We start from the raw sequence: 13,581 nt of genomic DNA on the forward strand, positions 1-13,581 counted from the left end.
ATCATTTCATTCTTTTCATTAATACTAAAGTAAAATAATTATAGTAGCAAAAATTAAGTATTCAACATGATGTAACACAACCCTTGTCTTTCTCACTGAAGTCATTGTCATGAAAAAAAAAACAGCTTTGCGGATCATAAAACACCTTGTTGTCTTTTAGTCGGTGATAATCATAAAAAACAGCACTGGAAGCACTGGTCTACAGTGTTCAAATTAAAAAAAAAACTGAGTTATGTTGGCCTTATCACTCTACGGCACCATACTGCAACTTTACTGTAAATATGAACTATTATAAAGCTCGACCGATTTCATCATTATTGAATAGGTCAAATGCACACGTTAGTTCAACCGGACAGGAACGACTTGGCCTACTCACTGTAAGTATTCTTAGGCGCTCTCTAGCGGGATATCTTTCCGAAACTAGGTCACATGACAAGTGCACGATGGCGGCAGTTGGAAGTGAGCGATCGCGGTGCCTGGATATACTAGAGTTGGACGACACAGCAAGTTTAGGTAAATTAATCAGCAGGACAATAATTATCACTATTTTCGGCCATTCAAATGACGGCAGCATGCAGGAATTCTTTCTTTACAAATTATGGGAGGTTTTAGATGTAGTCGCACTGGGCTCTCTTCTGAACTCTTGTGCGAGTCATTCAAGTTACTGTGACGGTGTGGCATAGCATTCGCCAAATAACTAAGTTCCAGTACTCTTTTAATGTTCGGTGTTCATTTACCACCACGTTTTTGCTCGCACGCTCAGCAAGTGCAGTAAACGCATATGGAACATGCCCGTAGCCAGCAATTTCAAAAGGGGGGTTCTTTTTTTGAAAAGTTGACTTGGCTAAAATGGGTACAATGGCCTGGCATCACCTGCCTGACACTCGTCTTTCCTCCCCACTCCTCTCTCTCTCTCTCTCTCGTTTATGTATCTTAAACTTCATAACAATGGTACAAACTGAATTGTTCAACAGTAAAATGGGAGGGGAATTACAACATTCATTTGATATAGACCTCATGTTTCTTAGTTCTGGTCATCAAAATTGTCACAAAAGCATTTGCTGCATGGCTCTTCCTACTCTTTCATCCACTTGTCTTTGATCTTGCATTACACAGTGGGACACTTTGTAAACTGATCACAGATGTTTTAACTCTGGCAGTCTGCAGCCCGCAATTTAAGACTGCATTCCCACAGATATTTAGATCAATCTATCCCCCTGGGGAGTCTCACTAGACTGCTGTCAGCTAACCAGCTTAAATGTCTGTCCTGCCTACTAAAAGCTGTAAGGGGGTAATTAACTTTTGTGCTCGCTCGGCTCCCGGAAGCTGACAGTAAATTAGCTTGAACCCCCTGGGAGTTAGGTCGATTCAGATGGATTGATCTAAATCTGTGGGAACCTAGTCTTAAAGAGCGAGGTTTTCTCTCTAAAGTGCCCTACCTCCTCATTTGATTGAATGATGATATATTGTGCAATTCAGTAAGACCCATTTAAAAAAGGTGTTGTCAAATATAGAATATATCAATTTAATTATGGGAACTACCTGAAAAGTAATCATGGCAAAAATAAATAATGAATATACAAACAAATAATTTTCAATGCGGTTAAAGTTTGTTTGTTTTTTTAATTTGACATGAACTATTATTAATATTGATTATTGATTTTTTTTGCTTTTTTGCAGTGGAAATCAAACAGGCTTATAAAAAGCTGGCATTGCAGTATCACCCAGATAAGGTACGTAAACGACTAGGATAACCAACCTGATGTCACCCTATGCAGAAGAAAATATGATTTAACTAATTAGGAAAATCAGATGATTCATGTACTTGCTATTGATTAAGTCAAAAACTGCAAAGACTAAAGCAAAATCTTGATATGATATAGTTATAGTTATGATAATTGTTTTTTTTTTTTTTCTTGTCTGGCTATTTTTGCACATTTTTAAACAATACAAATATACAAATTATATAAAGCTTTTACAACAGGCTTTGAACTAGATGAGAAATGGAAAGTATGGTGACTGAGTAGTGTAAGATATGCAACATATATATATATATATATATATATATATATATATATATATATATATATATGTAAATACTTGTTCAAACATCTAGTACACAAGACATGGCATAAAAACATTAACTAAGAGTCCACATATCTCTTTTGGAAATAACGATGGTCATGTGTCACTTAATTAGGTCGACATGGAGTGTCTCTTTGGTACTTGTTTTTACAAAATTAAGCAGTCAGTCTTTGGTCTTTGGATTCTATAATGTCCTGATGATAAATGATACCCCTTTGAACTAATGATGGATACCCTAGCAGCTGTCCCTGTTGTGTATCAATATTTCCTGGGAGACCATCAAGTTAATTGAAAGAAGTATCTGTTTAAGAGGCCGTTCCCATAGATATTTAGATCGATTTATCTGCCTGGGGAGTCTCACTAGATATCTGTCAGCTTAACCGGCTTTAATGTCTGTCCCGCCTACTAAAAGCTGTAAGGGGGTAATAAAATTTTCTGTGCCCTCGGCTCCCGGAAGCTGACAGCAATTTAGCGTGAACCCCCTGGGAGTTAGGTCAATCCAGATGGATCGATCTAAATCTGTGGGAACCCAGTCTAAGAAGTGTCTGTTATTTAGCCTGCTCTTCAGGCATGACACAGGCTTCTTCTTGATTGAGTATTTATAATTCACTACCAGACTGGATTTCAAAACTTTAAGGTCCCATACATTACAATTGGCCTTGTTTTTCTTGTCATATTTGATGCATAACATGGGAAGTAACACAGATATTTTTATGCTTGTTGATTGATGTCTTGCAACATTTTTTTTTGCTTCAAATGAAACAGAATCCAGATGATGAAGAGGCCACTAAAAAGTTCCAAGAACTGAGCTGGGCATATGAAAAACTTTCCACAGCTAATCATCGTAGGTTTAGTAATGCATTCACTTCATATTAGACAACAATTGAATTTGGTCTTAATTTTCAAATTAAGTGAGAATTGTATAAGATTTTCTCAGAGCATCTTATTAATTCTTATTAATTCCATTTTTGTTTTGATTCTATATTTTTGTCAGATTGATAAAGAAATAAGTACTGTGCAAAATTTGTTGTTGTTTTTGTTTTTTTTTTTTAATGTCAGGTTGATAGTACTGTTTGTAGTGGTCATTAGTTAGTAACTAAAGAAATGAATAAACAGATGCTATTAATAAAGTTTGTAAGTTAATTTTCTTTCCAGTAATATTTTGAACAGCCTGTTTAAATTTCCTAACTAATGATTTAATAATAATTTCCTCATCAGATCACTGTCAACATTGCGGAGGATGCCACAGTGAACATGAGGACAGTTTTGAAAATGGTGAAGAGGAGGAGGATTTTTTGTCATCATATTTTGTAAGTATATTATGCAGGTAATCACTGACATGACTCATTATTTTAATTTGCCTGAACAACACTCTAATCCTGGCTTTAATTTAGAAAGACAATTTGATTAACCCATTCTCTGGGAAGGAGAGGGGTGGGGGATGGATTGAGGAAGTTTGGGCCTTAAAACTGTAACAAGAAAAATCGAGATGTAAATGGGGATTTTCAAATATTTATGGTAATTACTCAATAAATTTGCACAAAAATGATAAATAATATGTCCAAGAACAGTGTGTTTTTAATAATACCAAGAATTAATGTATTAATACCTTGAAAAAGATTTAAAGAAAAGAAAATTCCCAAAACCAAAAGCAATTTTGGTTCTTGAAATTTTTGCTGAAAATGATGAACTTCAATATAAGTATGGACTAAATGCAAAAGATAAACATATTGACTAATTAGCATACAGAGATGTACCATGGAGCAGGCTGCTTGACTAGGATTAGATTAGCACAGTAACTCTCTACAGGGTAATTGTACAGTCTTACCTTGATTACAGTGTTTGTGGGTGGGATATTAGAGAGGGGTTGGATTGGATGTGGTGAGTTAATTGTAGTCAGACAGCATGCTGGGATGGAAGCTAGATCAGATTTAATTGTACATCGCAAATAATAGCTTTGTCGTACACACATTTCTCTAAAAGTAGAAGATTGAGTGAAGAATATTTGTTCGAATTGAGAAATTGAAGGGGATTGCATCTTTGCTGTAGTAACAATTTATGTGGATTACAATCAGGTGTGTAGTAATGTAATAAAATTTTTATACATCTCAACTTTGAAAATTTAATTTTTATATTGTAGATGGAGCTGTTTTTTGAAACTCTTGAAGAAAAAGTAATGCAAAGGAGTAAGTAAAATTGAATATTGTATTAGCAGATGTGTTAATTTTCATTTTACTGAATTGAAAATATTTTGAAATCAGACTTTTTTTTGCCAGTAATGACTTAGCTACACGTCCCAGTTCTTTTCTTTGTGTTAAAATAAACAAGTAAGTTTGCACATCTACAATTTTAACTATGTTTAACTGTGTTTATGGGTACTGTGTATGTTTCAGGATTTATGAATAAAAAGAAGCGTCAGTATTATCAATGGACAAAAGAAGATGAAGAAGAAGAACAGTTTTACACTTACTTGTTTGAGGTAACATAATATTTATAGATTGTATGACAATCCATATTTAGTGTTTATAAAATGCTTCTAGAAATTCATGAAAGCTCTCTCAAATTAATACTTATTGTACATTTTAATTATAAAATTGGTTGGCTGTGTGGGAAACGATTGTCGTAGGATACTTGAATTATTTATATGGTGAGATTTCATGAAATATTGATAATCCTCTGGAAATCATTTCATGTTTATTAAGGTGAATATTCACTCTACTCTTTACAGAAAAGGAAGGCTTATGAAGAGGAAGATGTACAACTAACTCAGGAAGAGGTGGGTTTAAAACTAGCTGATATTTATGTTAAACATAACAATTTTTGTATCTGTTGAAATATTAGGTTGAAGCCTTTGCTTTTATCATATAGGGAAAATTATTCAGCAGAATTTGAATAATAAATATCTCTCTTTTTTTTTAGATTCACAGATTTCATTCTTTTGATGAATGGTTACAGGAGAGAGATCCGAAAAAAAGGCCCAACACCAGAACACGGGTAACATATAGATTCTCATCAATGGATAAATAATGACCTTGAAATTCATGAAAAAAAGATGACCCACATAAAGAATTCACATCTAGACTATCGGTGTGTGCTGTAAAGTTAGTGCACGGTCACTCTGTTTGTCTGGAAGAGAAGCAGTTTTATGGGTTTGCAAATGGGAATTCATTAAATGTGTCATTTAGTATTTGGTGAAGTTTGTATGGAAAACCACAAAGGGCTATTGTATGGAATGTAAGGTAGCCATGTTGGCATAGGGCAGACACCAAGTGGATGACATGATTTGAAAAATATTTCTTTTCTTTACAGAAAGCTATTAAAAAATCCAATGAGACAACATTAGAGAAACCACGTATGCCTTCGAAGAAAGCACTTCTGGAAATAGAAAGGAGGCGACAGAAGGTTTGTTGATTATGAAACCTTGGTAGTGATGTTTGGAATTTCACATAGCATTTTATATTTTTATTAAAACAATGTTTCAATTAACACTTAAAAACTGTTGTCATGAATGCTGTAATATCATATTATTTTCTTAAAATATAATTTACAACTTTCAAGTGATAGCAGTTTTTTTAAATGGACACTAAAAATCCTACATTTTTTGAACTTTCAAAATTATTTCAGGAAGCTGAAAAAATTGGACAAGAAATCAAGGCAAGCAATGAACAGTATCTCTTAAAGGAGCAAGAGAAAGAGACTGAGAAAGTTAAACAGAAAAAAGAAACCCAGTAAGAAAGTGTAACATGCTGTTTATGATAGATATGGATGATATATCATCTTTATGCATGAATTCAAAAAGTAGTCAATTTGTATAAGATAATCGTAAATGAAGGTGAAACAGCAAGGTGTCATATGGATTATTAATAGTGTTAGTATGGCACTGAAATGGTCAGTTAATGGTCAGTTCACTATATACAACCAAGGAAGTTCCCAGGTTTGACAGTCTCTGTACCTCTGTTTCCTGGCTTCTCTGACTGAGAGAATGGAATGACCCCTGGGCACCTGTTCTCACTATATAATCTCCTCCCACACTGGATCTTCTGTGTAGTTGCTTAAACTCATGAACAGCTAACAGAAAGTCTTCCTGGACAGCATTTGCATTTGATGATAACTAACTAACAGAATCCATAAATTCTGAATGTTATATATGATTACAATTTATATGGCCTTGTGCCAGTTTCAAGATTTATCCACTGGATTTTTTCAGAGTAAGAGACAAACTTGACCCAGCTAAAGTCAGCTGTCAGGATGAGCCTAAAAGGCCAGTGCAAAGACCAAGTGTCGAGAATACAGAGGTTAAAAAGAGGGAAAGCCGTAAAAAGCAAAAAGAGAAGGTAAACTCTGCTATTTAGAGTTTTATTTTGGCAGATTGAGCATATTATCTCTTGTGTCTGCATTTATAGTCCTTAGCCACACAAGAACATTTTCAGTAAGTTTACTGTGATTTTGAGCTAACTAACATTTTAACAGTATAATTTAGTACTCTGAATGTACCTTTGACTGATATTCTACTGTTTTCATGTGAAGAAAAAACAATTAAAAGTGGAAGCAGAGAGCAACCTAGAGCAACTGCGCCTGTCTGTGAAAGAGTCACATTTTAAAAGCAACAAACCAAAGCCTGTTCCCCCACCCACCTCTCCCAGTAAACTTCAGATTGTGGATGTTGTTGTCAGCTCTAAAACAGTTACCCCAGGTACGTTTGTGCCAAAAGACATCCACTCAGAGAGGGACATGCATCTGAAAGATTTTCTTGAGAAGGCAAAAGGATACAGAAGACAGAGTTATGTCCATGTTGAAGAAAAATTGAAGATGCCAACTCAACCCCTTTCACAAAAAGAAGATTGGGGTGCTGAATTGGAAGCCAAGGTTTGTTCAAATGTTTGACTTGAGAAATAAAGTATTTGTAAAAATACTTGACCAAAGGAGGGATAAGAACATGTCCCATTTTTTGGTAAAAGAATAATATTGTTGAAACTCAAAAGCCATCTTAAGCTTAACAATTTGAATAGAAAGAAATTGTATAAGGAAATGCAATTGCCTGGTGACATTATTTATCTTTCCTAAAAACTGCCTCATCCAAGCAAATACAAGTAAATTAGCACCACCAGCATGAGCATTGGTGGTACTCATGGTTTTATTCCTGAAATACATACCACAGTAAACATTTTAAGAAATATAACTTCTAGGATCATACAGCCAGTATATCTGCCAATGAATCGAGAAAAAACAACACACAAAACGTGTTGCTAGGCAAACATCTCCAACAGTACCATGAGTGGGTGGAAACTCGGCCCAAACGCCACACGGAACAGCAGATACGCCAAGAAAAATGGCGGCTGGAGAGGGAAGAGTCTAAAGCACACCAGGAGGAACTGGATAGGTTGAGGGCAGAAAAGGAGGTAAAATTTGACTTTGAGAAGAATGATAATAAATTGTTACAATTTTTGGCTATTCCTTTTTTCATCCACACAATTATATTATATTGTTGCAAACAAATTACCTTTGTCACGGCTGTTAATACATGAAAAAAATGTTAATATAGTTGCTCATAATTCCTGTTCAGTGCTTTTTAACCAATCTGTAAACTTGAAATTAACTGTTTCATCACAGATTTTAATTTCACATAAAGTAAAAGTGTGAGAAACAAAAGAGGTCAACATGTGGAGCTTGTTTTTCAGGCTGAATTCTACAAAGTTCTTGGCAATCTCAAACAGAAAGAACAGCAGAAAGAATGTGAAAATACAGCACAACAGCAGCAAGGGTTCCTTACCACCACTGTGTACAGGAAGGCTGACTTTGCTGACACCAGCCAGGATGGGTTTGGAGGGGCAAGGAAGAAAGAGAAAAAAGAAAAGTAAGGAAGACTGTTTTTTTATAGAAACCTCAATGCATTGAGAAAAGTATCATTTGTTTGAAAAATCTTATTTGGGGAAGATGAAAAGCCTGAGAAAAGCAACTGCAAATTGAAGTGTTTCCAAGTCCCAGATGAATGTAGAATGTGGCTCATGGTTTTTAACATTCTTCCCTGTAGTGCTCTAGATCTTTAATGTGTATTTAAGGTCACAATTGAGGACTAAGGGCAAAAACTCACATTGGAAACCATTGGATACATCATATAGAGAGGACTCCAGTTGTCCAGAGGATATGTACACCTACTCAGAAGAACAAGGCAGTGTTTGGGAGTCTGAAAAGAAAGGTACAATTGTGACTGTGAAGATAATTTGACAATACAAAATTATAGAATGTAAAGTGAAAAATAATTTTGGAGACTGTGTATCAAAGGGAAAAGACATTGGACATTTAGGAAAAGTATTTCAGACAACTTTCTAATTTCATAACACATGTTTTGCACCAACAAAAAGCAAAATTTTCTTTAAATATTATGTGAAAAGCAATTATTGAAGCTTATATCATTCCAATATACTTCAGATTTATTTCTTAGAGCTTGAAAGTAGTAGATTGATAAATATTGTGTGTATGAAATATTCACAGACCCATGGCAACAGCAAACCGCTTCCTCCATGTTTGTACCAAATACCAACTACTGGGAAGAGAGAAAAAGGAAACAGTCAGTCGTGAGTGAGTTGCAGCCAAAGAGTCAAACAGAAGAAGCAGAGATGCTGATGAAGGCCCTGGCACTGAGCTTGCAGACAGCTAGGATGGAGGAGGAAGAGGCATGGCATAGGTATGAGGGACATGGACAGAAGGCTGAGCTTGATAAGAAGAAAGAATTAGAACCAGGGTATGTTGATGATGAGAGTAGGTGAGGTCAATCTGGGTGAAAAATTGTGTTATGAAATATTTTGATTTATTTTTTCATCCAATTTTCTGGAATAATAACCAAATTCAGAATAGAGGTTTGAATTGAAGCTGTATGTGTTTTTAATTGAAACTGTGCATTTTTGACATTTTGTCACTTCTTATCTTGCTGAAAATGATTTAAAAACTGCTTGTTTTTCTAATGCACTTGCAATATGATTTATTTTAGTGAAAAACAGCAAACATGTGGTCCAGCTGTGATATTCCATGAAAGGAGACACATCTCTTATTATAGAGAAGGTACGACAACATAATATTTGACCACATTTGTAATGATTCTTTCTTTTGTCATCCTTGGTGTCTTTATTTTCCAGGTTTAAGCATTTTCTTAGTGTGATGGTTAGTGGAAAGCTGTTTAAGTAAGGTTGCATTGTTTTCAAGTTCAGATAGTGTTGTACCTGTATATTTTGCCATTATCATAAGTCTCTCACTTGGCTGTTGTCATGCAGAATTTTTTTTTTTTTTTTACCAAGATACCTTTTAAAACGGAGCAACTTGTCTTTTTGAAACTGCTGAATGACCCTGGTGGGCTAAAAATACAGGCTTAATTCAAAATTTGAAATTTTTTGTGATGCTTTTATTTTTATTTTTTTGTCCTTGTATTTAAGCCTATATATTGCTGTATTATATAGACCTTCACAGCAATGTTACGTTTTGTTAAACGTTTCAACTATATTTATTTATATATTATTTATTTATTTATTGTAATTCAGATCAGACTGGTGAGCAGGAGCATTTTCAAGGGCAAAGCTATGAAGCTGATATAAACAAAACAGCGACTGAGAAAGTGGACTTTAAAGCTGCATTGGTCAACCATGATTCACTGCCACCTTTTAGACATGGTCTTACCAAAAAATTAAGCAGGTATAATTTTTTGAATTAGTTGGTGACATAAAGATTTCTTTAAAAATATTTCATTGGGTAAATGAGATTGTCTGAATAATATGGAAAAAAACGATAGTGTTTTACAACATTGTCTCGGGAAAGATAATTCATATGACTTAAAAATTTTCTTCTTTCAGTGATGAAGATGGTGCCTGTGCTGCAGCCGCCTGGCAGGATACAGATCTGAATAATGCCCAGCCAATCTTGATGCAGTCCAACTACCCGGATAGGTCAACTTGTCCAGAGAACCAACCAGGAGTTAACTTGGCTGCAGATATAAGGCAACCTAAATCCTCACATAGTGCTTCTGTATACACAGGCAGTTACAATATCATTGAACCCACAGAAGATTGGGAGACTGAAATTGTTGATGTTCAGTATGATTGTGGAAATAACACAGGTTAGTAATAGCATTTTTTTATGAGATGATGTTAAATGTTTGCATTTTAATGTATGGTCAAGGATTTAATGAAGGGTGTTAAGTTGTTTGTGACCAGTAGTATGTAGTACCGTTCATGATTTTTTAGGGGGGAATTTAAACGACAGATTTTTGTATCAAGTTGTTACTATAAGATCTCTCTTTTGTTTCTGACAGCATTTCCCCAAAATGAAGAGTTTAAAGGGATTGATGAGTTACCAGTGGCACAAGGATCCTATGATGGTTCTTCCAGTACTGTGTTAGAACACGTCTCTCTCAGGCACAGCACACATTATGTTAACAGGTCTAGTCCTGAAAACATTTCAGCACCATCTGCAGCAGATTATAGTGTTGCTCCTACACTCCAAAATCTTGAGAAACAAATGGATCCATTGAAGACTGCTTCTCCAAATCAGTCAGATGGTGGCCCTGCTGAACTTCATCAAAAAATCTTTGGGCATTCTGGAGATTTGAATAAAACAAGGGAGACAATGGGATCTATTGTATCAGATACACCATTGGAAGTTGTGCCAGATACAGATGTGTCCTTTTGTAACTCAGATTCTTTGTCCTTGACTGATATTTTTTCATCGGATCTGGGGAATGTTTCACAGTTCAAGAAACAAGAAGGATCTGTTACTGACAGAAACAACAATGGAGACGTGCAGGTTCAACAAAAAGATGTGATGAATCCATTTGGTGATGGGGAAAGACAGCAAGAAGATTGTCAAGTAGACCCCAACCTCAAAGATGAGACATTTGCCATAAAAGTGACTTCTGATTCATCTCCTTGTGTTCAACAAAACATCTGCCAAGAAGAAAAGTCTAAAAGTGAGCTGTTACTGGGAGAGGATAATCCATCGACTTCTGCAGATGTTCAGCGAGTGTTGAGCACTGAAAGTGGCAAAGACAGTAATCTTGCGGAAAGTCAGCTCCTTGATTCTCTAATGAAAACCTTGCCTCCACTTCCCATGCCATGGTTGCCCCCTGTAATGCCTAATATGCCAACAATGCCAATACCAGCCATGCCCATGCCATCTATGCCCATGCCAGCTATGCCTATGCCAACTTTAATGGGCATGTTCCCACTTGCAGGTGTACCACCAATGTTTGGCCCTTGTCTTCCAAACAATTTCTCACAGGAATTTTACCTCCAGCATCTAGCAGCAGCTGCTGCTGCTCAGTTGAGCAAATATGATGCCAACAAGGTTATTAATGGTGCTGAGGGTAAACAGCAGGTAAATGGTGAATCTGCAAAGTTGGAAAATGAAAGTTCATACACTGATGCTGAAGATCCGAACTTAGACAACAAACAATCCACAACTGAAATTACTCAGCACCAACCAGAGCAAAATTTGAGTAGCTCAGTAGCATCTCAGGAAGAAAAACATAATATTTCTTTGAAGTCTCAGAAGATTTTATCAGCCATACACCCAGAAGACAAATACATGGAAGGAAAATCTACAAATCAAGAAACAGGATATAGAAATATTGAGAGGAAATTGTCTAGTTCTAACCCAGAGAACACGCCTTTGTATCAGTTTGACAATCCGTTGTATCAGTTAAACAGTAACCAAAACAATTCATCACTCAAAAGGCAACTTATACCAGAAGTAGGAGAAGGTGATTCAAAATTTAAAAAGGGCAGCAGTAAAACTGGTACACCTTCAAGTATAGACAGTTTGGAAGATATTGATGACCTAGAAGGACCTCTAACAACTATGATCATTCATCGTAAGCCGAAGTCTGCTTTTGGTCCAGAAAGACATCAACCTGCTATAGCACCACAACCATCAGGTAGCCATACCTCCACTGAGAAGTTGAATGATAACAGAATGGGACAACCATCTGGGTTTAGCAAGGGGGGTGTTTGGCCAAGGCATGGACCAGAACAGAATGAGTACAGGTTTGACTTGAAGCAAAATAAAGATATGTCGGTGCAGCTCAAGAAACCCACACCCCTGCCAAACCAAGGGATGACTTATAATACCAAGAGAAACCCTATGAAAGATTTTGTTGTTCCATCTTCTGAAGACTGGGAGAATGAAACATTTGATGTAGATTTTACCCAAGTGGGTCACACTTTGCAGTCTGCTAATCTAACATATAGTGACAGTAATAGATTTAGTGGTGAAAGTTCTGGGAGCAAACTGTCAAACATAACAGCAGCCCGAGGGACATTACAGCAGAGAGATATAGATTCCAGAGAGCATTATGGTTATGATAGAAGAGACAGCCACCCTGAGAAGTCTCATAGAATCAAAACATTTAAGGTAGTTGAGAAGTTAGTTTCATTGGATATGTACATAGGTTTATTGCAGAAGATTTATAAAAATTATATTCATATATTTTGGAATCTTTTTGAAGTTTTTGTGTAAATCCCATGTGGGCATCAACACTACAGAAGCCGTTTTCTGATGCGATCGTCAGTCCCTACTGGCTATATGGTCTTATGTTAGTAAATGTACGTTTAGAGGCGATTTTTTTTTGGGGGGGAAGGGGGGGCATCATGGTTAACATCAGGAGAAACTGTGAAGATTACATCTGAAAGTCTCAATATTTAAGGGGGAAAAAAAGAAAAAATTTAAACAAATATATACATTTTGTCATAAAATTCACACTTGTATATATATTTATATTACAGTTCAGCAGCTATGGCTCTGGCCGAGGATTTGCAAGAACTCCAGTGGCAAGGCATGACGCTTCTAGGGAGAGACCTTGGTAACAAGTCCAGGAACAAAAGACATTTGAACAGAAAATTTTTCTGGAACACTGGTATATAGGGGCATTTCTGTTGAATCCCACGTGCTGTAAAAGTGGCTGTTTGAATCATCAGAACAATATTGTAGAGAATGTTTTTAATTAAAGGGATTATTTTGAAAATTGAAATTTCAGTGCAAGGTAGGGTAGTATAGTTAACATCAAAACTTGTCAAACAGATTCATTTAAGGCCACATCTGTGTGTAATAAATAAAATTGTCAGTCACAACTTTTAAATTTCTGTGCAACTTCTTGATGTGCCTTTAGATTTTAATTTTCTCGTTTTGGGATAGTGATAGGCCCAAATTCTGTATGAGTAATATAGTGTTTATACTGTGTTTTATGGTTTAGGATTTATAAGTTGAGAACAATGGAATATTTTAGTATTTCAAACATTCCACCATCTCCAGTTTCTTGATTTTGAGTAAATGTAGGAATATTATAGATTTCTGGTATTTATTTAGGAATGTAGAAATAAAATATTTTAAGTGAAATCACTTTGATTGAGGTCTGTTTTAAATTGATATACTAGAGCTAGAGCCTTCAAGAGGAGTTGATACCTCCCTTCCAAATACCACCAGCCACTGATATGTAGTTCATATAATTGGACGATT

The 13,581-nt window shown here is 35.7% G+C and overlaps 1 protein-coding gene across 2 annotated transcripts; it reads left to right on the plus strand.

Annotated features, from left to right (window-relative positions):
- The first annotated feature begins 364 nt into the window (after positions 1–364).
- On the plus strand, positions 365–13,464 carry LOC106156018 (uncharacterized). Of its 2 annotated transcripts, none has more exons than XM_087007106.1 (21): positions 365–513; positions 1,681–1,733; positions 2,851–2,929; positions 3,304–3,395; positions 4,226–4,271; positions 4,479–4,564; positions 4,814–4,861; positions 5,005–5,079; positions 5,395–5,487; positions 5,710–5,813; positions 6,293–6,419; positions 6,613–6,951; positions 7,272–7,484; positions 7,764–7,939; positions 8,145–8,281; positions 8,578–8,827; positions 9,074–9,144; positions 9,618–9,768; positions 9,927–10,189; positions 10,385–12,480; positions 12,852–13,464. In XM_087007106.1, the coding sequence occupies exons 1-21, from the start codon at positions 444–446 to the stop codon at positions 12,930–12,932; spliced, it is 4,650 nt and encodes a 1,549-aa protein (XP_086863232.1). In that variant the 5' UTR covers positions 365–443; the 3' UTR covers positions 12,933–13,464. The 2 variants fall into 2 exon arrangements, with proteins under 2 accessions (XP_086863232.1, XP_086863233.1); XM_087007107.1 differs by having other exon boundaries at positions 8,578–8,770.
- Positions 13,465–13,581: the final 117 nt, after the last annotated feature.

Source organism: Lingula anatina, chromosome 2 (genome assembly GCF_051362555.1).
Source record: "Lingula anatina isolate TDL-2025a chromosome 2, LinAna3.0, whole genome shotgun sequence".
In the NCBI taxonomy this organism is placed as follows: domain Eukaryota; kingdom Metazoa; phylum Brachiopoda; class Lingulata; order Lingulida; family Lingulidae; genus Lingula; species Lingula anatina.

Bases quoted from the DNA above. Each gene is read 5' to 3' on its own strand.
- LOC106156018 (XM_087007106.1), top strand. From the start codon at position 444: ATGGCGGCAGTTGGAAGTGAGCGATCGCGGTGCCTGGATATACTAGAG. The intron at 3,396-4,225 runs GTAAGTATATTA...TTTATATTGTAG, and splicing joins ATTTTTTGTCATCATATTTT to ATGGAGCTGTTTTTTGAAAC. The intron at 9,145-9,617 runs GTACGACAACAT...ATTGTAATTCAG, and splicing joins CATCTCTTATTATAGAGAAG to ATCAGACTGGTGAGCAGGAG.